Here is a 24,903-nt window from a genome sequence, read left to right as displayed (position 1 = left end):
TGTTCAGTGTTCATGCCTTGTGATATGATAAAGTATATAACACTTAAAAAAATTTGTTTTTTTTTATTGGGTGAAGATTTTAATTCCAATCTACAATGGAACGCGCCCAAAATTGAGCTAACAAAATGATCATTCCCATCTATATCGCTGGGCCACCGACTACTCGAAATTCCCTTTTCCTTACATAGTAAGTCAGGTAAAAGCGTAAGTATGTGACATTAACTAATTTTATTGACGCTCCTTTTTCACTGATCGCTGAAGCAGCTATTGTTGTCATAGTTACAAGAGCCAAAATCCACTTCCAGTCTTATGATGCGGATTGTGGAGTGCCAAGAAGATAAAATTTCGATTGATTGGTTTCAGGCGTATTGAAAAAGAAAAACTAATGTTTACATGGGAACTGTAATTTCCAGCATGTTCAATTTTCAACAACCTCTCCTTGAACTAGCGGCGGTTGATTTCGCTATTCAGTTTGCTGTTTTCGCTGTTTCTTCTTTTCTAAAGACTGAAAAGTTTTACGATATAACAGGTAATAAGATTACCTATACAATGTTTTTGGTGCTAATACATTTACAATTTGCAAGAGCCTTGCTAGCTGCTTTACTTGATTTGTTCCACTCTGTTAAATTGAATTATCTGATTATAAAAACTACTTTGGCTTACTTCAAAGTGATAAAAAAAAATAGTGATTGAAATTTAGATCTTTTTAAATAGTGTTAATTTGAATTGGATCAGATCTACAAAAAATTTAATATTGCCAATTTGTGAGAATAAAATTCTTTAGTACACCTAGTGTTTTCACCTAGACATTTAATTTTTTCAACAAGTTTATAATTTTAATAAGTGTTTGCAAAAGGAATTTATCATTATTTTTTTTAATTTAGTGTATAGCCGGTGGTCGAGAGTAACATGTTACATGTAGCAAGTATTTTTGTAGATTTTTTTAAAGCAAAGACTTATAACTATCATTTCATATTTTATCAGTTTCTACAAAAAAAAAAAATTTAAATCTTATATAAAGCTGTAAGAAGAAATGTTTTGGTTAATGTAGTCTGTTTGTAATAGTAAAAATGTTTAATATAAATAATAAGATTTAAATCATTTAAAAAAGCTATTGTGTTTTTTGTAGAGTACATGTATATGGCAAAATTTTAGGTATAACCATGTACTTCTAATTTTGTTTGATGGAGTATTTTGGCTTTTGTACATATTTAGCTGCTGATTATCTATTTTAAAGCTTCATACATAAAGTTCTTATCGAAAAGTTACTGAAGTGTTATTAAAAGTATGCTTCACAGTGAAAGGAATTAAATTGATTCGTACTTAAAAAGGTTATAGTGTTTATGAACTATCATGATTGTCACCATTGCTTTCGTTAAGATGGATTTATTTAACAATAACCTTTTTCTCTTAACATATTTAGATAAACTTTTTTTCAAGATTAAATTATCTCTTATAATGTGAAATAACTATCACTGTCGGTAAAGTTTTTTTAAGTTAATGTATTTTTCCACGTGTCTGCATACCCTCCAACTTATGAGGATTTTGAAAATAATTCTTTCTAGTGGTAGCGAACCANTAATTCCAATCTACAATGGAACGCGCCCAAAATTGAGCTAACAAAATGATCATTCCCATCTATATCGCTGGGCCACCGACTACTCGAAATTCCCTTTTCCTTACATAGTAAGTCAGGTAAAAGCGTAAGTATGTGACATTAACTAATTTTATTGACGCTCCTTTTTCACTGATCGCTGAAGCAGCTATTGTTGTCATAGTTACAAGAGCCAAAATCCACTTCCAGTCTTATGATGCGGATTGTGGAGTGCCAAGAAGATAAAATTTCGATTGATTGGTTTCAGGCGTATTGAAAAAGAAAAACTAATGTTTACATGGGAACTGTAATTTCCAGCATGTTCAATTTTCAACAACCTCTTCTTGAACTAGCGGCGGTTGATTTCGCTATTCAGTTTGCTGTTTTCGCTGTTTCTTCTTTTCTAAAGACTGAAAAGTTTTACGATATAACAGGTAATAAGAGTATCTATACAATGTTTTTGGTGCTAATACATTTACAATTTGCAAGAGCCTGGCAAGCTGCTTTATTTGATTTGATCCACTCTGCTAAATTGAATTATCTGATTATAAAAACTACATTGGCTTACTTCCACGTGAAAGTGATAAAAAAAAAAATAGTGATTGAAATTTGAGATCTTTTAAATATTTTTAAATAGTGTTTGAATTGGATCAGATCTACAAAAAATTTAATATTGCCAATTTGTGAGAATAAAATTCTTTAGTACACCTAGTGTTTTCACCTAGACATTTAATTTCTTCAACAAGTTTATAATTTTAATAAGTGTTTGCAAAAGGAATTTATCATTATTTTTTTAAATTTAGTGTATAGCCGGTGGTCGAGAGTAACGTGTTACATGTAGCAAGTATTGTTGTAGATTTTTTTAAAGCAAAGAATTATAACTATCATTTCATACTTTATCAGTTTCTACAAAAAAAAATTTTAATCTTATATAAAGCTGTAAGAACAAATGTTTTTGTTAATGTAGTCTGTTTGTAATAGTTAAAATGTTTAATATAAATAATAAGATTTAAATCATTTAAAAAAGCTATTGTGTTTTTTGTAGAGTACATGTATATGGCAAAATTTTATGTATAACCATGTACTTCTAATTTTGTTTGATGGAGTATTTTGGCTTTTGTACACATTTAGCTGCTGATTATCTATTTTAAAGCTTCATACATAAAGTTCTTATCGAAAAATTACTGAAGTGTTATTAAAAGTATGCTTCACAGTGAAAGGAATTAAATTGATTCATACTTAAAAAGGTTATAGTGTTTATGAACTATCATGATTGTCACCATCGCTTTCGTTAAGATGGATTTATTTAACAACAATAACCTTTTTCTCTAAACATATTTAGATAAACTTTTTTTCAAGATTAAATTATCTCTTATAATGTGAAATAACTATCACTGTCGGTAAAGTTTTTTTAAGTTAATATATTTTTCCACATGTTTGCATACCCTCCAACTTATGAGGATTNTATTTTTTGCGTCCCAATTTTTCGATTTTATTAAAATGTTTCGATATCAAAGATTAAAAAGTCGGGAAATTTATAAACTTTCTTCAAAAATTTACGCGTCTCGTGGGACGCGTAGCGATCATTTTTTTGCGTCCGATTTCAATTTTTTGTGTATTTTACGCGCTATAGCGCGTAAATGTCTTCCATGATGCTAAAATAAATTTTTTTTAAATATTAAGACATTCATTTTGCTACCGTCTGAAAAGAAGATTTCTGAAACTATGGAAATTCTGTAGCAGTTGGAGGGTATGTGTCTGTAGCACAAGGGTTACGTCGATTGGGCTTTTTTATTTGAAATGAGCAAAACTGTAGATGAGAAAATGTAACGAGAAAAAAACTCAGTTTATGAAGAAAAGAGTCTATTCCTAGCGTTTCAATTATTTATAACACTAGTGAGCTGTTATGTATGATTAAAGTGATTATGATAAAATTATTAACACAAGATAGGTTAGTAGTTATTAATTGACTTTTGGATTGATCTTAATATTTTAAACTTACTTAACTGCCATAATGTTATACTTCCCCCCTTTTTTTAAAAATTCTCATCATTAATTATTCTTTAGGAAGCGTAACGTTTGTCATATTATCTCATCTCTGCCATACATGGGTACCAGAAAGATCTTTGAGACAGATGATTCAAGCTGGAATGATTTCTACATGGGCTGTGAGGTAAAGTTATTAAATATCTCTCTAAAGAGACCATAGGAATTTATATTTTTTTCTCTTTAAATTTATTGTTTAAATGAATGAATCTATAGTTTGTGATTCTGCTAAACTCCAGAAACTGTGTCCTTAGACCCAGGGCAGTCGAATTTGCAATTCCTTATTTAAAGCACAATGTAGGGTCATTAACCTTCATTCTGCTATTCGTAACAAAGATACGTTCATTGCTTTAAGGACAAATATATATAACAAAGGATGTGGTCCATTACCCCCCCTCTTGTTGTGATCGTTGTTGCTATACACTGTATGGTGAACATGCAGCGGAAGTAACATTAGCTATTCACTGCCTTAGCTGCATCAGACAGTGTGTCCTTTCCCCTCAAAAGATAGGCAAAAAAAAAACAGTAAAGAATTAAGGCAAAGGAAGCTTTTTAGGTTATATATAGGTGAGAAGGGGGCTAGTGTGGACAATTTTTACATTTTTGGCAAAAACATATTACTAATTACTTTTTTTAAGACTTCTAGTATTTTTTTTACATTAATTTGTACTTTTGCACATATTTTAGATGATATATTAAAACATTTGGTAGTATAGTTCTTTAATAATGTATTTTTTAAAAATGGTTGTTTTTGTCCACACTAGCCCCATGTCATGGGGCTAGTGTGGACAAGCTATGGGGCTAGTGTGGACAAATTAAAATATTGATTAAGCAATGTAATTCAATTTATAATATTGAATTTAAAAACAAAGAAATCAATTTTAACCTAAACAGAACAATCCCTAATAAATATAAACCTTAATAAAGCATATTTTTATCAATGGTAAGCCTATGATTATAATTTTTAATTGAGAATTTTTTCTTGATAAAGAAAATATTTCAGAAACAAATCAACATACTGAAAAGCTATTTTTTAAATTTTATTTATTTGAAAATGATTGTAGATTTGAAATTTTTCTTCTACTTTACAATATAATTTGACAAATCAACATTAAAAGTTATTTGTGAAGCAGTTCGAAGTGTACGACCAGCTTTGTCCGGCATTGGTAGTTGGGCTACAATTTCATGTCAGGAAATTTGTGAAACTTTTTTTACAGCAGGGAAAAAGAAAGATTCACTTAGCTTAGAAGAACTCTTTTGTCCCTCTTTTTTTCTGAGGAATTGTATATCAAAATCCTCTGATCCGTATAACGCTTCAACTCTTCCAACATAGTGAAGAACATTATTTTTTTTAGGACCAACACAAAGTTATTAATGCCTATTAGATCTGTGTCTGTAATAGGTTTTAATATGGTTTCCTCAAACTCTGATGATCGATCTTGTCTTGATACAGAGCTTTCTGAATCAGAAGAGGTAGACAGATTTTTTTTTGTCATTTTGCTCTCCTTAGAGAAAAGAATTTTTCTTTTTTTTCTTTCGCCTTTTCCTTCTTTAATAAGCTTATTTTTTTCCATTTCTTCTATCCTTCTTTTCTCAGGTGTACTTGTATACACTCTTGATTTTCCTTTCCTTAGCAAGTTTTTCTTTTTCCTTGGGGCAGCTTTAGGAAGTGGTCGTACAGATTCAGGAGTAGTTGGTTGTAGTAGCACAGTTTGACCATCTTCTAATTCATTTTCTTGTAGATCTTCATTTATCACACTATGCTCTGCAGCATTTGCATTGCTTCCCGGGTTTTCACGGTCAGTAACGTAACTGCAAAAAAAATCCTCCTCTCCAAATGCCAGTCTGTTTAATGGGAAAATGCCAGATTTTTTAAATCCTGACATTATGTTAGTTGGCGTAAAGGATCTGTAATATGCTTTGGCTGCTAATGAAGGAATATTATAGATTGATACTGTTTTACCAGGATTATTCAGCAACCAGTCATTAAATGCGACTTTGCATGCCGCTTTAAACGCACCATAAACTGCAACATCTAACGGTTGTAGCCGATGAGAGCAGTGTGGCGGAAAAGAAAGCAATATGATACCATTTTCTTTTGCATATGTAATAGCTTGAATTGAAATATGGGAATTATGGTTATCAATTAATAACAGAATTGGGTTCTCAATATCAGATTTCGTGTGTTCTTTTATATGATGCAAAACAGTTGGAAATAACTCTTTTGTCATCCATCCACTTTTCGTAGCCAAACCTAGACTTCCAGTCGGAGCATCACTTAGAAAATAGTCCTTATACTTCACTCGGGGGAAAATAAAAACAGGAGGAATGGAATTGCCAGTTGCAGATACAATGCCACAAAAAGAAACTAATTCTCCACGTTCTCCAGACACAGCTTGTCCAACTTGTTTCTTTCCAGTTTGTGCAATTACTTTAGGACTTTGCAATACTGTTGTAATTCCTGTTTCATCTGTATTGAGAATACGGTCAGGTTTGAATTTATATTTCTCCATAACAGCATAAAGATTGTCAAAAAATTCATCCACATTCTTTTTATTAAATGATGTTGCTCTGGATAGACTGGTATTTTCTGGTTTACGTAAGGAAAGTCCAGGATGCCTCTTCATAAAAGCTTGCATCCAATCAATGCCAGCACATTCCTTCACATTCCAACTGCTTGGCATTGCTTTACCAAGCTTTTCAGCATATTGAAATGCCAGTGCTCTTGCCTGTAAAAATGTCAATCCATAATGGATTTTCGAAGAAGTCAAAAAATATTCACTGANTTATTACAGGATGCAACACTTTGGTTTGCAGCCATTTTGCAAAACATTCATTCATAGGACAATAATATAAATTATATATTTCTACAACTAAAATATAAGATAAGTAAACACAATATAAATTATTGGCTTTGGTTAGTATTTATAAAATTAAGAGAGTAAAAAATATGAAATATTTACTTTTGAGGTTGATCTTAAACTTTCCAGCTTCACAAGAAAAATTCAGTAGCCATATTCCTGCACTTTCTGTTCTGATTTATGCTACACTAAAGCCATCTATTGGTGAAAAAAGAAATCTGAAGAATTGTTTAATTGCTGAGTGTCCCATTCATCCCCCATCTCCCCTACATATGGGCAATTATCTGGGAAGGTGTGATTTTGCACTTCTAATTTTTCAACTTTGCACAAAGGGTGCAGTTTGGCATTTTTTAACAAGACAATATATGTATTTTTCTAAAAATACTAAAATCCATGAAACATCTTCATTTATTTTGGCATTAATGAGGTTTAAATATGTAAATTTGTCAGAAAGTGTCATTACCATCCTATGTTGAAAATGATGTAAAAATTCCATAAATACAGTTTTTGTAAATTTGTTGAAGGTTTCTAATCGGACATTAGCAATAATCAAAAGAAAAACACCAAAATAAATCATTCTAGATTCAATTTTTTTAAAATAAAATTTTAAATGGTTAGCGTATTGTAATTTTTTTGTATTATGGAGTGCTTACTGTTTATTTTTGACAAGTAAAGTTTTTCAGCCTAATTATGTTTTCAACTGAAATTACCATTAAATCTAAGTACCTTAAAAACATATATTTAAATATTNTAATTATCCACTTAATTTATTAAGAAATAATTGAAAAATTTTTTTTATGGTCATGTCACTGTTTATATGGAATTGCCCTAATGACTGTGAAATGGGAGGAAGGATGGTACATAGTATGTACCATCCTACATACTATGTATCCTACTGCATACTATGTTTAGAATATATTTTAGCAAGTATAATAGAATTAATACAGAATGCTGGTTGTGTAAATTTAATTATTTTTATTAAATACAGATTCAAAAATTCTGTCAATATGCTTCTTTTCTGAAAAAAAGAAATGTCTACGGGAATATGAGGATCTTTAATAAGGCACAAAATCTCTTCCGTGGCTATTTGGTGCTTGTCTTCTGTAGGCCAGCAAAAATGGCTTTTTGTTTTCAAACGAGACATACAGTTTATTTCCAGGACATTTTTTTTGCACCGATTCCACAACACCTGCACATTAAAGTCTTGATCACTTTTATATATAATACATAACATTTAAAAGCAAACAATTCAAAACATACTACGACATGCTTAATAAAAAATAGTTTACATACCTGGGAACCATTGATCATCAAAAATGACAGCAACCCATTGTCCTACAGGTACTTGTGATGGGAATCTCTTAGAAACTCCATCTCTTTTTATTAGTTTTTTGGAAGGGCCCGAGATATTTGAATTCCTTCTCCCCTGGAGTCTTTCAATTGACCATAAATATGGCTCAACCAAAAAATGGGAACATGGTTCACACTTGCTTTCCTCCCATACAAGTTGGTGCAATAACATTGTATTTTTTACAGCTTTTAGCCAATTAGGTACAATGCTTTCAACTCTATGAATGTTTGCTTCTTTCACTTCTATTACTGTTACTTTAACCTTTTCTTTTCGGAAAACATTTAAAAATTGTTCCGTTGTTGTGATGTCTTCTCCATGTGCAACTGCCTGGTCAGCATAGTGTTTTATGAAACCCCCAATGCCATCTGCAGGTGATTTACCGTGACCAGCTTCACTAAAATTCCATGTTGCCTTTTTAAATCCTAATGTAATAGCAAAATGAGCAAACAGAAAAAAATTTGTCTTGTTTCTGTATTGTGTAGTGGGACCATCACTTTGAAAATGAATTATATTGACATGAGGGAAAAGTTGTTTTACTTCTTTTATCATTGTACAAATATGTGTCCATTCCGCACATTCATCATGTCGTAGGGATCCACTTATTGTCGCAAAAGAATGACGTTTTTTGTCTCATTCACTACTTTTACAGTAGAGTACAGCTGTGTGAATAGTTATTTGGCTTTTGCTTGCTCCAAAATTAGCAGATTTAATTTCTGTGTGATATTTACATTCATAATTTTCAGAAAAATCAATTATTAAAATTTCATTTTCCGCAAGATTGTTTTGCAAGTTTTTCATTGCCCTAAACTGGTGGAATACATTGTAGCAGGGCTTTAGAAATTGAGGCAAATTAGTTTGCATTTCAGCAAACATCTCATTGACTTTGCAATTAATTTTATTCTTGGATGTAATTTGAACTGTAATTTCTTTACCTTCATTGTTCACTCTTTTTTCTTTATTTGTTACCCATTTGTAGTAAAAACTTTCATCCTCTATTTTTTCATCATTTACTACAATAATGGCTTTGTCTTTGCATGTTATGCAATCACGGTACATACATTCTTTTGACATTACATCACAAACAAGTGAATATAATCAATGGTGGGTGTCTTTCACCACTGGCATTGACACTAGCCATCACTGGAACGGACTCTCTTCCTGACTTTGGAGTCAATCGAGCGATAGGTTTCCCCTTCTCGCAAACAGCTTTTCCTCTTGAGGGATCCATAAACATAGCTGTTTCATCCAATTTTTAAATATGCAATGGGGAAGAGTTCAGATCCAGATCACCAAACTCCCTTTCAAGTAAGTCATAAAACTCATACATGATAAAAGGATTTGAAGTTGCTAGCACACGTGACTTTTCCAAACTTCTGGGCTTCTTGTTACTTAGATTATGTCTTACAAGAAATGCAGACAACCACTCATCCCCAGGTTTCCACTCATCCACATTGTTTTTATATTGACAATATCTTTTCAAATAATTTGATGAGTCGGACGTACCTTCTATGGGAAATGAATTCTGCAACCACCAGTTTAATTTCAGCTCTGGACAGTGGAAAACCCCATTTTACCATACATTTTAAGCAAACAGATAGTTCATTTTCTTCCTTCTCGGTGCTCAAAGGTGCTCCTACTGATTTCTTCACAACTTTATTTTTCAAATTTTGCTAGTGGGTTTGAAGAGTAGAAAATGGAATACCTTCCTTGGCTGCTGCTCTAATACTCAAATTTTCAATTTTCAAAACTGCTTCATCAAACTTGTTCTTAAACAATTTGGCATCCTTTTTCCTTTTATAGTTTCTTGGCATTATGGTATAATATTTTTAATAATATTGAATAGAAAAACTAATAACAACTATCTAATATCACATGGAATAAATCCAGTGAAAAATGAGCATGTGAGAAATTGGTCTTAACATTAATAGAACATGAGAAACAGTTAATGTAGAAATAATGGTTACAGTTAAAGTGTAATATAAAGTTACAGTTTAAGTATAATACAATATTACAGTAAAACATAACAGTTAGAGAAATTGCATATATTATCCTGACAAAAATAAATAAAAAAAAGCAACTAAAATATCACTGACCAAGAATTACCCCAGTAAACTGGGGGATAAATCAGTATACTTCTGAAATTAATCTTAAAAATGATTAAGAAAAAATATATGTAAGTATGAAAACTTAGACTATTTGCTGTTATAAAACAGCACCAACACAATTGGTCTGGCTAACACACACACTGATATGGATCCTAAAAAAAATCATTATTTTCTTAGACCATCTTTTTTAAAGATGTTTTTATAGTAGTGTGAAAAGTATTTTTTTCTCTCTAATTTGCTGCATACTTTGATTGTTTTTGAACTTGATAGAAGAAAATAGAATATATAAGGATGAGTTAACATAATTTAGTTGTTTTGTGAAAACATTTTTTAATGCTGAAAAGTCAGTGACCATTATTTACCCCAAAAAAAGAGTGACCCCGAATTCCCCAGAACGATTATCTCAAGTCCAGCAAATCTAGCAGGCATTGCCATCAAAGAACAAGCAAGATTTGTGAAACTTTCATCTATTACATATTTTTTAAAACTGGACCACCATGTAGTAGCTAGGGAGTTGTCAAAATTTGACTGGAAAAATAAATTTCAGGAAATGGGACCGATTTGTTTTGCAAAGCTATGACATAAGGTACAAAATCTGGGTTAATATTGGCGAGTAAAATTCTGACACTTTCTTCTTGAGCACATGATGATTTCAATCCCAAATACTTTGGACGCAGCATATAAGCTAGCAAATGATAATCAGTAACTGCCTGTTTAAACCTGTATGTCACTCCTTTTTTTATAAACAGCCATAAGATTACTTAACTTAATTCATTTTTCAGTTTACTTAAACAAAATGTCATTAAACAGTAACTAAAACTAATATCGAAGTTTTTTTAGTTTCTGCCAGTTTTTACCGGTTGTAACCAACCGGCCAAAAGCCAACCCTGGCTATTATGTTTGCTCTTTAGAGTATAAGGGCTTTAATTTAAGTTTTTTAAAAGTTTCACTAGCTCATTGTATATATACAATCCTCTGATTATGACAAGAGAATAGATGTTCAAACTTTGGAAGGTAATTAAGACAAATTTTCAAACAATTAAGTCACTGTTACTGGAAGAATTCTCTGAAGAAATTTCTATAAACATTTTATTCTGGTGATTTTTCATTTTTATATGAAATAATAACCTTTTATGGCAAATTAATTTTCTTAAAATTTTTTTTCATTTTGTTATTAGATGATTGATAAAATTTGATATTACCGTAACATATTAGTTATAATTTATTTAACTGTTTAAGTTGCACATCTAAAGCCACATTAAAAGATTTAAAAAAATTTCCCATGTCTTGCTTTAGATTTGTTTTAAAAGAAATAAAATTTATTTGACCAATTTCCATTATTTCCTAAATTTTTAAAGTTAATAACCACTTGAATATATTCTTTTTTATGTTATTGCAGGTTGGGTACTTTTCTTTTTATTAGAGTACTGAAGAGTGGGAAAGATCGTCGATTTGATAAAGTGAGAGAAAATCCACTTCGATTTTTCGTTCTTTGGACAATGCAAGGTGATATGTCAATTATATTTTAGTTCTTCTACTTGTTTAAAATGGGTTTTGTTGCTCTCAAAAAATATTTTCAGCTTCATAATTTATTGAAAAAAGGATATGCATAAATTAAAAAATGTTAATAAATTTTTACTCATTTTCATTGTTTTTTTTTCAAACTAAGTTTTATGCAGAAATTACTAAAAAAATCTGTTCATTGTATAATTGCTTGTTTTAACTCCTTATATTTGTTTATTGCCTTAATTTATAGTACATCATATTGTAACCAACTTATTAATTATGCAAAGTAAACATCTTAAAATTCTTAATTGAATATTCAACAGAAAAAACATTTTCATGTTATTTCTATTTTGTACATTTTACGTTAATTAGATTGGTTGAATTTTTTATGCTTTTATTCATGTCATAGTTGACGTCTTCTTTGGTCACATGCAAAAGGTGTCCTATGCAAGATAATCTGTAATGGTCATCCAAAGCAGAACTCACTTTAATTCTATTTTTAGTTACAATATGTCTTAATTACCAGCATCTATTTCCCTCCTCCCTCTCCTCCTTATAACCAGTGTTGAACAGCTGACCCAATTCTGAGTATACTGCTATCGATGTAGTTTAACTCTGTAGCTTTGTATTCTTGAACCCCTCTCAAAAGACGAGAGAACTCCTAGATAAAGCATTGGGACAGACTAGCCTTTGTGGAGGTCATTTTGATGGAACTAACCTGCATTTGCATTACATGTTAGGAAAACTAACACGGTTTGAATGACGGCAAAAGGATTCTAATCCATGATCCGTCTGCCACTAAAGATATTTTAATTCAGTATCAACCAACCTCCGCTGTGATTCGAACCTTGGTTACTTTATTGGTAGGAGACTGCTCTATCCTCTGAGGCACCAGCTTCTTAAGTTATTGGTAATATTAAAACAATTGTTATAAATGTCTTTAATTCAGGATGTATAAGAGGAAGATTATTGTCATTCTATCTACAAATATATTTATGAAAGCATGTCATCTCAATTCTAACGCCTGTACAAAAAAAGGAACACAATATTCAGAAAAAATTACATAACCGATTTTGAAAAAAAAAAATTATTTTTGAGTAATGTTTTCATTTTTGTTAAAATTTTAAAGGGCTAAAACCAAAATTTAATGTGGGTTTTTTTATCATCAGTATATACGAGAAAGTCAAGCGTTTCCACAATTTTCCCATCCAATCATCAAGATTTCTTTCATGTGCTATGATTGTTTCAGAAAATATCTCTAATGATTTAGTGCTAGCAGAAATCTGCAATTCCAACCCCATTGTTACAGATCTCAAGAAATATCATCCGAAATCAGTATTTAAAGAAGTTTTAAAACCCCTTCTTTGTTAAATTAAGCTATTGTTATTGTCAGATTCCCCCCCCCCCTGAATGCTGGCCATGCACTCCAGCTGTTTATGGACAGCTGTGTAACTTGTATATGCACCATTTTTTGTTTTCTTGAATGATTTTTAAATAAGCATTATAGCAAGGTCTGTGTGTGTCAATTTTTTTAAATTAAAAAATTAAGGCACATCATCACTGCAGGGGTGAAAGTTTCAAAAATTGTCAAGACTGAAAATTTCAAAATCAGAAGTGGGCGTGTCCCGCCCAATATTTTTTAAGAAAACAAAAAATTATATATGAATTCTTTTCATAAAAATTGTGAACAAACTTTTTAATAAAAATTAAAATACACAAAATGCAAATAAGGCTTATAAAAATTCCATATTTATTTTAGCAAACCTACAGTTCAGGGGTATAAACAAAAAATGCAAAGTAATTGGTTATTGCAAGCAAAAATTACCCCAGCTTTTAATTTTTTTCAAACATTTAATTTTCTAAGAAAATAAAGTGGAAAGAAGGAAAAAATAATTTCGGAATAATTTCATTTTAAGGAAAAGAATAATACTTAGCTAAGTTAATACTTTGTTAATAAATAACAAAATGTTAATACAGTAGACGGCGCTTAATGTGATCACATCGGGACGAACATGATTTGATAACAATAACCGATTGGTTACAATACAGTAAACGTAAAAAAATTTAAACTAAAAAATTATTTTTTTACATATGTATTAAAATAAAAAAATTTTTAAATTAGGAGTTGTTGCTGTAAAACTCTACAGTATTTAATAGAAATTAATGTACACTAAAGAAAAAGAATTAGTTAGTATACTTACATATTTAATGATGAACTGCAGAAAACAATACAAAAGGCTAATTATTAACTGAAAAAGAAATCATCAATTGTCGATTGTTTAGCATTCTTTCAAAGCAAGTCATTTACGAATCGCTCATAATCATAATGTTTATGAACGTGTTCCGCTTCGGCTTTGTTTTGCACACCTAGCCGTAAGATTCGAAGTGCCTCTTTCATCTGAGCAGGCGTCAGAATTTTGTCCTCGATAGCAATAAAAACATATATTTGCAATAAAAACATATATTTTGCACTATTATTGAACAACACATTGACAATTCTATTTTTCCTTTCTTTATTCACTGTTGATAATTTTTGGAGGCTTAAAATTTTTTGAATACTAAAAATCTCTTTTATTTCATCAACAGAAAGATTGAGACGTGAAAAAATTTCTTTCAAGGCTTCAACATTTTTTTCCTTATCACTTAAAAAACTAAAATAAAAAACTTTCAAAGCATCAGTAAGTTTATACAGTCGTTCACAAACATAAAAAATTTGTATAAATCTATTATCAATGGGCTTTATAATCTGAAGACCATTTTGATATTTCAATAGATCTTGAATTTCAGAAAATAAACTTTTATCTTTAGGGGAATCTTGTATATCATAATGTATATCACTTGCTACTCCTTCCAAATAATTTTCAAAATGAGAAAAAAGCTTTTTAGCTACATTATTTATAATATGCACAGTGTCACCATGAATGTCCAATAAATTTGGATTAGCAGCTCTAATTAAAGTTTCAACACCAGCTTTACAGCCACATATTGTATTACAGTTGTCTAACAGCACAATGACAACTTGATTTATCTGTAGCCCATTATCTAATAAAAGTTTACTTACCTTGCTGAATATGTTCTTTGATGTGCTTAAATTTTCTTTACCAGTTTTTGCTCCTCATCATAAAATCGAACAAATACATTGATTACTTTATCCATAGCATTGCTAGTTCCTTCATCAACGTTTAAAGAAAATAATTTTCCTTTCAAGTTATCAACAAGTTCCTCTCTTAAACATTTAGCTGTACCGTGAGTTGTAACGTACGTAGCATGAGTATGCGAAAACTTGAAAGGGCACTTTTATCTGTAGCCAAAAATTTTGCCAAATTTACAATATCTGGAGCAATAGAGAAAGGAAGCATTTTCTCACATAGAAATGCAGTGACAACAGCTTTCTGGTCTGCAACAGGATCCAATATTAAAGGTTTAGCTAATACTGACTCAACAGCTAGCAAAGTATGAACATATTTTTGAGCCCGTACCAATTTCTGATGCTCAATATCTTTAAAATGATGAAAAAGAACTTTCTTTCCGTTGTTGGTCTAATTAATTTTTTTATTGCATAGAGAACAAAAGCAATAACCTGGCTGTTCAATTTTTTTACACCAATTTATTTTATTATTTTGCGCATCACTCTCTTCTAACCACGCAAATCTCCACTTTTTATTCCTACATCGTTAACTTTTAAAGCATCATTGTCATCCATAAATTCCATTACAGCATTTAATAACTCACACTGTAACTAGTAGACACATGAGATAGAAAAATAATCCCACAAAGTTTGCAAGTCGCCATTTCACTTTACTTCTCTTCTAACCAATACCAATTTTTTTTCCTAAAAAAATTAAAATAAAAATGGAAATTTATTCGCGCAAGCATAGAACTTACTGATCGACCTTAAACAAGAAGGTGAAGTCACATGTTGCAGTGACGTTTTAACCTACACACCTTCGCGCATTAGAGAAAACCGGTTCTCTCCTCTGACGTTAACCTACATACGAAACCGGGGGAAAGAAAGAAAGAATGAATCGGTCGTTTGGGACTTTTCCCACTGAATCCGTCAAAAGACGGAAATTAGTCAAAATACGGAAAACTTTTATCACTGTGTGCACAACCTTAAAAGTTTTTGATTTTTCACTCTTTGCTGAATCATTTAAATTAATACAATTGGCATCTGTTTCAGTTGCTATTGCTTCTAGAATGAGCTAATGACTTTTTATGCCCTCTTAGTATTTCGAAATGGATGCTTATGCATCTTCTTTCCACCCATGAAAAACCAGTTTTTATTGTATTTCATGCATAGTTAGCACTATAAAATTTCTCTGCCATTTGTTCTGCTATGCATCAGCTATTTAAATTTTTGTAACCAAATATGGTTACATTTTTTATGATGTGTTTGTTGTCTCAAAGTGGGGTTTCACATCATTTTTTTGTTGTTGCAATCTATTGAAGAAATGCTACATCTAGCATTGCATTTGCTTTGTTAAGTGTACTGCATAAATCTAATAAAATTAATACAGTTCATTAAAAACTTCCACACTTGTATAACGTAATTTGCAAAGCAAAAGTTCAAATAATTATGTTAAATTTAAATTATATTATATTTTTGAAATTGGTTTTAATGCAATATAACAAAATAAGAGGGGGGAAAATCTCCATAGTTAACAGTTATGCATAATCCTCTTAACTCCAAATGGAATGCATCGTCAATCAAAACTTTAATCGCTCTCTGACATAAACAAACTAACAGGCAAAAACTAAAATTTTAAAAACTACATCCTTTGAGTGAATTAAAAATAGAAGACTGGTTTCTTTTCTTATTTGTTCCAAATATTCATATCTGAAAGAGGAAGGCAAGGGACCTAGGGTGAGCATGGATTTGTTCTGCAACTGGTCGAAAGTCTCCCCCTCCCCCCATTTGTATTGTCCATTCTTTTGAGCAAATCTGGACTTAAATTTAGTAGGCCAAATATTAAAAAATCAATAACATTGCTGCATTTTTCAGTGAAAAACAGTTGTTTGTTTATGGATAATAGTATGATCTATCACCAACTCAAACTCATTTAAAATCCCACATAGTTTAAATCAGCCAATGGGGTTTTTCACAATTGCCACCCAAACTACCGAAACAAAGTTAGTCACATCTTGTTGACATTTTTTAATCTCATTTTATTTATTCATGATCATTTTTGCTAATATTTAGAAATTTCTTTTTCAGGTGTTTGGGTTTTTATTACTCTTTTACCTTCAATTTTGCTTTTAAGTCGGCCAGATTTTGTACCATTATCACATAGAGATTACTTTGGATTTGCATTATGGATGCTTGGATTTGGGATAGAAGTCACTGCAGACTTTCAGAAATCAGTATTTTGCAATATACCAGAAAATAAAGTATGTTCTTTAAAACATTTTACATAAAATAATTCTAATTATTTGAAAAAAAAGTTTTTGTATATTAAATAGAAAGAACTAAGTAGAAAGGAACTAAAGTTTCAATTTTTCAATAACAATTTGTACAATACTTATATATGTGTTGCGAATTTCTAAAGAAAAATCAGCCTAATTTTTTTTTTTCATTTGAAGAGGTAAGAAAATATCAAATTAAGAGATGGGATAACTTGTGCCAAAATGTGAAGTTATGCAAAATTCTAAATGAAGTGATCTTACATTATTTTAGAAAATTTGAAACTGATTTTTTTCCCCAATTTTGTCACCATTTTTTGTAAATGTTTTTCATGGCCAACCTTTTTTGATGCAATTTTATTAGCACTTTTTATATCACATACCAAAAAAGGAATATTTCAATCTTATTAAGTTAAAAGTTTACTTGTATTACAGCCATTTTTTTTAACAATCTCGAGTATACATTTCTAAATAAAAATATGACTGATCTATATCAAATCTAATACCCCAGGCAACAGTTTTGTTACGGTTCTCTATGAAAATAGCCTAACATCTTGTACATGAGCATTTAAACTTTTCTCTGACAAAAATATAAAAAGCTTAACTACATCTCTCCAATACCCATTGAACCCAGAAACTATTACAGTAACATTTATACATCATTCCGGTATTAATTTCAATTATAAGTTTCCAGATTCTCAGGGTTGGATCACTTGGAATGGTATTAACCTATTAAAGCCAGTCTGTCTGAAGTGTCTCAACTGGTTAAGACCACCTAAAAGTGCCGGTTTTCTGCCCAAATTAACTTTTTCTCGCACTTCAACAAATCATTGTACTAAATAATTTTTTTTTTCCCCGATTTTGTCCACACATTCGATATTCATTAACAAATCTTTGTTTTATCAAGACTTATTATTACTGAGGAATTTTGCCATGCCATTTTTAATTTTTCAATGTATGCCTTTGAAATTGAGATTTGCTATGATTTCTCAATATTTGCTGAAGGCTTTACAGCATCTTCTGTCAAACCTAGCAAGAGTTTTTAGTTGTGAATGTTGGCAAAATTCTTCACTGATTAAAATAAACGATTTAAAAAAAGTGCCTTCTAGCAAAAAATTTCTTTAACAGATTATTATCACTTCTTTATTTTGTTATATGTACTGGTTATGAAACACAGAATTTTAAATTTTTTTTTTTCAGGGGAAGTTTATAAACACTGGACTTTGGTCTATTTCTCGACATCCTAATTATCTAGGAGAAATCTTACTTTGGTTTGGACTCTACTTTTCGGCCAGTACTACTTTCAGAGGAAAGGAAATGTTATGTGTTCTTTGCCCTATATTTGATATGGTTCTCATTACTCGAATCAGTGGTATACCTTTGTTAGAAAAATATGGCATGCAGAAATGGGGTAAAGATCCTGCTTATGTTGAATATGTTAAAAATACTGCTCTAATCATTCCACTGTTGTGGTGAAGCTTCTTGATTAAAAGAATACAGAAAGTTTTAAATGTTGTATAAAATTAAAGATTATTTTGTTCTGAAATATAAATCTGTTTCAGATAATGCAATAGAAAATTTTTTGCATATTTGGAGTTGCAGAAAATTGTTTTTTGTTTTGTACATAGTTGCCAACTTTTCTATTTCATACTGTTGTTATAATCATGTTAATCAACGTTAGTATTGGAAAATTATGACTCATTGGGAGTTGAAGGGGAAGAGATTGTTTTGTACACATTTGACATTTCTTCTATTTCGGTCATATAAAATTTATCTAAATATTAGCAAGATTTATGCAGTAATATTTATTTCTTGATTTAATAAATTCAATTTGCAATTATTTTAACTACCACAGCATGTATTCAAACCTATGCATAAAGTCATTTAATCTAAAATGTTTTAAAATTCTAGGTAGAATTAAAAAAAAAAACTAGTTACTTTACTAAGACTACGTATTTTACAAAAGTGTTACTGGAAAGCAAAGCAAGTTGGCAACTATGTTTATCAAACAGTTGTCTTTTCCATTTGATTTTTATTATTTTGTATTATTATTAAGGGCATACTGTGAAACATTGATAAGCCATAATTGCTAAGAATGACATACGACGAGTAAATGTCTTTCAAATATTAAAAGGAGTGTGTAAAATATCATATTGCTACCTGAATCAGATATCAATAACTCCTTTGAATTTTAGTCATCTTCCTTCTTTTTTTTTGTTTTCCTTTTTTTTCTTCCTAATTAGTTCGCATCATGCAGAATAGCCATCAATGGTGTTTATGCCAATAACTTTAAACTAAGTAGTTTTTTTTTTTCCACAGCTATTTTGTAATAACATTAAATCTTATGAAGTGTCTACATTTGTCTTTTCTTAGTATAACTGCTACAGAATTTTCTATATAGAAAATAAACTAGGTCAATATTTATACCTTTGATTTTTGGAAAGATCTTTTATTTTCAAATTTTTAAAAAGTGTTCCTTTAATACTTTTTCAATGCTAAATTAAATGTACAGTCAAACCTCGTTAATTCGACACTCTCGGGACCTCTGAAAAGTGAAGGGAGTGACGAATGAACCGGAGTTGCATTGTTTTTCAAAAAATTGAGAAAATATCCATCAATTAACAATTATTACATGCAGTAGCGAAATTTCAATTTTTTAAAATAAAAAAAAAAGGTTAAAGAATTTGCATTAAGACAATTCAATTAAAACATAGCATGAGTAGAAAAACAAACAGTATGGCTTGTCTTAAGTATGTAAATACTTACTTTTATTTATTTAGGAATGAAAAAACCATCAATACGGATTTGTTTGGTATGGGGATTACTTAACATAATTCTTTTTTTGAGTTTGTACACAGAGTTCAAATCTTCCTCCGTGACAGATATTGAAGAAAAATATTTTCTTAGAACTTTAATGCACTGCAGAGCTTAATTTTTGGAAGATTTCCGAGGCGGTTAGTTCTGGAGATGTCACGAGATTTTGGTCAATTCCAAGGTATGTTTCTTCATCTATCACATCTTTGTTGCGTTCTTTAAGTTGCCTGAGCAATTCAGATAAAGGGACTTCATCATCATTAATATCTTCTGACGAGCTTGGACTTTCAACAAATCCAGCATGCCTTAAGCAGTTTTTGATGATTTTATCGGTCACATCAGCCCAACTCCTGTGGATGTAATTTATGCCATCTAAGAGATTTAGTTTCCATTCTCTGCCTTCATCAATGGCTTTAATCCAGTCTCTTACAAGATGTTTCCGATAGTGTCTCTTGAAGCTGGAAAGAAATGATTCCTTGATCAAGGGGCTGTAAAACTGAAGTGGCATTGGGCGGCATGTAAACTAACTCCACTGATTAAAGGTTTCTTACCTCAGTATGCGCTGTGCAATTGTCCACAACAAACGCCACTTTACGACTTGTTGCATGGAATTTCTTCTCAAACTCTTTCAGAGTTTTTTCCCAAACATTGGAGGTCATCCAAGATTTTGAGTTTGCTTCCAATGACACACTCAAAGACTTCACATTTTTGAAGCACCTTGGTTTTGGACTTTTGCCTATGACCAGAGGCTTAAGTTTCTCGGAACCATCCGTGTTTGCTCCTAACAGAACGGTAACTCATTGTTTGATTTTCTTCCCATCTGAGCAGTCCTCTGATTGAAAAGTCAAAGTCTTGTCAGGCACAAGTCGAAAAAAGAGACCTGTCTCATCAAGGTTGAATACATCACAAGGGTTATAACGCTGGAGAACATCTTTTAAGAGTCCATTTTTCCATTCTTCAACTGGACGCATATCAACGGCCTCTGCTTCTCCACACATCTTTTTGAGGGAAAGTCCATGTCTCTCTTTTTGAACCTTTCAAACCAGCCGTTGCTCGCCGAGAACTCCGAGACACCCAGTTCGTTTTCAAATTGCAAAGCTTTGTCTTACAAGATAAGTCCTAAAATTGGAATGTTTTGGGCTTGGGCCATTCTAAGCCATTTAACAAGGGCATTTTCAACGTCTTCGAAGGTCTAAACACGCATTCTCTTCTTGCCATCCTGAACAGGCAAAGAACTTTCAATTTTATCCTTTAAGGACCAAATGGCAATGAACGTTGTGTGGGGGACTCCTTTCCGTTTCGCAAAAGCAGCCTTAGACATTTCAGATTGCTCAAATTCTCTTATCATTTGGAGCTTTTCATCCAATGACCAAGATTTTTATCCAAGTTTACTCGCCATGGCACTGAACTAGAGACTCGAGACACCACCGCACCCCTACGCTGTACTAAGTTTTGCAGGAGACTGAAAAAGCGATTCCAAGGTGCTCATTTTCTGCCACCTCTTCCCGTCCCCACCATTACCCCCTCGTAAGGCCAGAGATAAGGAGCATTATTGCAACTCTTTCTGCAAGAGGTGGTAGAAGGAGGGGTGAGATGACAAAAGGACAGGGGAAAAACGCTTCCAGTGTCCGAATTCCAAGAACCAGTTGCCTAGTGCGAATGGCAAAATTAGCCAAGTGGAAATTTCCGCAAAAGTTGACTGGAGAAAAGCAATTTCCCACATTCTTTAAAGTGTAATTTTATCCGGAGTTCATAATTTCCCCATGACGTAGTAAACGGAGTTTGTTAACACTGAATATAATGCAAATCTATCGGGACTTGAAAAAAAACGCCGAAATAACCGGAGTGACGAATTAAGCAAGTGTCAAATTATCAAGGTCTGACTGTAATTGAATTTGTGGCAAACCTGAAGTATAACTTATTTGTGCAAGTTGAAATTTTTAACTTTAATATTTGCTCTTTTAAGGAGCCTGATAAGGGAATGTGTTTTATTAGGTCTAACTATGAATAAATGTTATATATTGAGTTTTGCTGTTATTTTGAAGTTCATATCCTAGAGAAATTTAAAGGGAAAAAAAATTACCTCTAGAAAAAATAGAACCCATTTAATTTTTTTGAAAAATGTGGTTTTGCTGTTTAAACAATTTTTAGACTGATCAGAAATAAATTATGGTTTTTCATTGTTCACAACAATAAGCCCTTCAAACAATTCAATTATTATTAAATTTTTTTTTGTGATATACTTTTTTTTTGTATTATGCAAGGTAGTATTTTTTTTGTTGCTATTTTTGAATATGTTTAAAGATTGTCAGATGATCTAAGGAATAAATTTGAAGAAGTTGTAACCCTTAAAAGAGACCAGAAAATATGACATTTGATTAATCAGAAGATGGAGCTAAAATTATTTCATCATTAGCTGTGAGCTTTTTATGTTGTAACTTGTATTGTAGAAATATTCAAACTGATCTCAATAATGAATCGTATAGATTTTCGAGAATCTACATCAAAAAAGTTGACGAATTTGATGTTTGTGACATATCAAACTTTTACAATATTATCTTTAGCGATGTGTTCTGCTCTATGATTCTTATTGTTGCTTGTTTCTATTGTATTGTAACCTTATTTCTTTTTCCCAAATTATTTATTTCATCAATATTTAATAATTATACTCTATTGAGTAATTATTCTATGTTGAAATTATAAGATAAATGTAGCTTAAATGTTACTTTAGAAAGAAATAACTAAAGATAACCACTATTTATATCAATGAAATATGTTTTTTCCCTATACCTGAGAAAAGTTTAGTGATAAAAAAATTTTGACATCCTAGTACAAGCTTGGTGAAAATATTACTAGCTTGATGAAAATATTGCTCATCGTAAAATACTTGTCTTGAAGAGTAAAAATAGAACAAAAGTGGATATAGTTCTTCTCGAGGAGTTGATGAAAGAGGAGCTGCATAAGTGATTTCATGAAATGTCTTGTTTTGACAAAAGTCTAAAATTGGCAGGGGCCCAGGTGTGTTGAGAGTGTAAGTTAGAGGTTTTTCGGGATTCTCCCGTTGCCTGAGTCGCAGAACAATTCTTAATTGCACAGCTGATATTTTGCTTTATTTCACTACAGGCAATAGAATATGGGTAGGGTGGCTAAAACAATGACTATCCTGCCTTAATTAGCAGTCAAATATTCATTGTTAGAAATATTGCACTGGCAATAGAGCCGATTGGAGTATCCCAAAATTTGGATTGTGCCTGAGAGTTAACAAGGTAGGCAGCCTTGTTATGAATCCTAATGGTTGCATCAATATTACTTACTAGAGAACTGGTATCGAAATAAATCTCAAAGAATGCTTTGCTGTTGAAGCCTCAGCTACAATCTCCACTATCAGACTGTAAGCTATCAATGCAATTATCAAGCCAATCATTTGGATTAAGGTGTGGATGAACTCGAGGGTGTATGCCTTAAGAACTGCTGGGATATTATCAGATTTCAGTCATTTGTACCAATTGAGAATTAATAAATTAGAGGCAGTCTGGGAAGAAATGAGAATATGAGTCCATAATTAACATCATAGGCTTGTATGGGAAGCACATATGCGCCCTTAGGCCACAGAGGTGATTTTCGCTGGACACTCATATGTCCATAGCAGTAAAGGATTAAAAAAAACTGTTTAAATTAAATAATAATTTGATTATTCATTTACTATAAAATTTCAATATCTTTTGTCCTTAGTATAACTGAAAGTTTAGTTTTGTAAAAAGATTAATGTTCTTTTAGTCGGCTACAGAAAGTAATCGAAGGAACTTTTATCTGTCTGTCTTAAATATAATAACATTAAACCTGTATGTAATCCACAATCTTTTTAATGAAGAAATTTAAAGGAATTGGATTTTAAATAAGTAGACCTACAGTTTCTGTGTTGTTTATGAATGTGCATATTTTTAGTTAATTCTATTTAAATATTTGTTTTATATTTGAATCATGAGTTTAATGATGTTTAATTTTCAAGTAATGTGAAATTAGCTTTTATTTTGCAGAGTTTATTCTAATTTTTTCTCTAAATTTTAAAATACATTATTGTGTATGTGAGTTAGTTTTCTTTGAGTACAATTGTGTATATTATTAAATACAAGTATATATCTAGTCAGATACACATGCAAGAAGTAATGTATGTACGTTAATTTGTTTGAAGGATTTTTTGCAGAAGTTAATTTTTGAGTTATAAGTGATGACAATGATTAATAAAATAAATTTTGTATAATAGAATGGAAATTAAATGTAATTTTTGTTACTTTTCATAAATAGACTTAGATTTATCTGTCTTTTATTTCTGCATCTTTATGTGTGTTTTTAATTTCTCAATTCATTTTCAAGCATGTATGGAAGATTTTATAAATTTATTTATGAGTACCTGTGGGTAAAAGCCAAATTAAGAGTCCTAATAAAATTGATATTTTAAAGTTTTCTCTTTGTTTTCCTTCTCAAGTTTTTTTTTTTAATTTCATTGACAATAATTAAATTAAGAATAAATATGTAGTATGTACTGAATCATTTAATTTGTTTTAAAACTACTGCTTGGTTCAGCATATCATTTTTTAGATCCTATGTCATTGATTCCCTCCTTCAATTCACTAAAACAATTTTTTCCTCAGGGGGTTTGCCATCTTTAGGTAAACACGGGTCTCACGAACCCGAGGTGCCCCAGTGATCTTCTTTTTGCATCAAACATAAAGTTTATAATAACCTTTGAGTAGCATACATCTTTTTCTTGTTTTTTTTTTCTAGCATTACCAAAATGATGAAAGTTGTTTTCTCAACACAAGACTTATTCAATTCTGATGTGCTAAATATTTTTTTCCATGGCAAAATTTTCAATTTTAATAATTACCTTGCAATAAAAAGAAAACATACAATGAACAATACTTGGCAGATAGTATCGCCAAACGATAAATTTCTTGATCTTTAAATTAAAAAGGCTGTTTCTTTAAAATGCTTGCGTAATAAATTTTTATGTTTTCAATAATAACTTATCAATACTAGAGTGCCTTCAGTGAACAGGAGTGGGGTGAATCGAGGTCAAAAGCAAAACTGCGCAAGCGCATAATAGGATCGGGTTACCAGAAAATAGGTATTAAATCATGGGCTTCCATGTTTGGCAGTGTAGTTCTCGAATTAGTTTGTTTGTTAGGGAATGGGATGGAAAATGTTTTTTTCTTTTCCTAATAG

The 24,903-nt window shown here is 31.1% G+C and overlaps 3 protein-coding genes across 4 annotated transcripts; 1 reads left to right on the top strand and 2 right to left on the bottom strand.

The window, feature by feature from the left end:
• On the top strand, positions 1-24,141 carry LOC107456476 (uncharacterized). 2 transcript variants are annotated; one of them, XM_043052736.2, is made up of 5 exons: positions 1-529; positions 3,662-3,767; positions 11,357-11,463; positions 16,679-16,851; positions 18,064-24,141. In XM_043052736.2, the coding sequence occupies exons 1-5, from the start codon at positions 394-396 to the stop codon at positions 18,337-18,339; spliced, it is 798 nt and encodes a 265-aa protein (XP_042908670.1). In that variant the 5' UTR covers positions 1-393; the 3' UTR covers positions 18,340-24,141. The 2 variants fall into 2 exon arrangements, with proteins under 2 accessions (XP_042908670.1, XP_015929834.1); XM_016074348.2 differs by lacking the exon at positions 1-529 and adding an exon at positions 1,586-2,028.
• LOC139426779 (uncharacterized) lies at positions 7,402-10,000 on the bottom strand. The gene is made up of 2 exons (XM_071186725.1): positions 7,795-10,000; positions 7,402-7,690 (listed from the first exon to the last, which is right to left on the bottom strand). The coding sequence occupies exons 1-2, from the start codon at positions 8,399-8,401 to the stop codon at positions 7,557-7,559; spliced, it is 741 nt and encodes a 246-aa protein (XP_071042826.1). The 5' UTR covers positions 8,402-10,000; the 3' UTR covers positions 7,402-7,556.
• Positions 19,775-20,675, bottom strand: LOC139426886 (tigger transposable element-derived protein 4-like). Its single transcript, XM_071187012.1, has 3 exons — positions 20,558-20,675; positions 20,229-20,458; positions 19,775-20,173 (listed from the first exon to the last, which is right to left on the bottom strand). Exons 1-3 carry the CDS (start codon positions 20,673-20,675, stop codon positions 19,775-19,777), a joined length of 747 nt encoding a protein of 248 aa, XP_071043113.1.
• Positions 24,142-24,903: the final 762 nt, after the last annotated feature.

This window comes from Parasteatoda tepidariorum, chromosome 10 (assembly GCF_043381705.1).
Source record: "Parasteatoda tepidariorum isolate YZ-2023 chromosome 10, CAS_Ptep_4.0, whole genome shotgun sequence".
NCBI classification, from domain to species: domain Eukaryota; kingdom Metazoa; phylum Arthropoda; class Arachnida; order Araneae; family Theridiidae; genus Parasteatoda; species Parasteatoda tepidariorum.
This window is presented reverse-complemented; position numbering and strand designations above follow the sequence as displayed.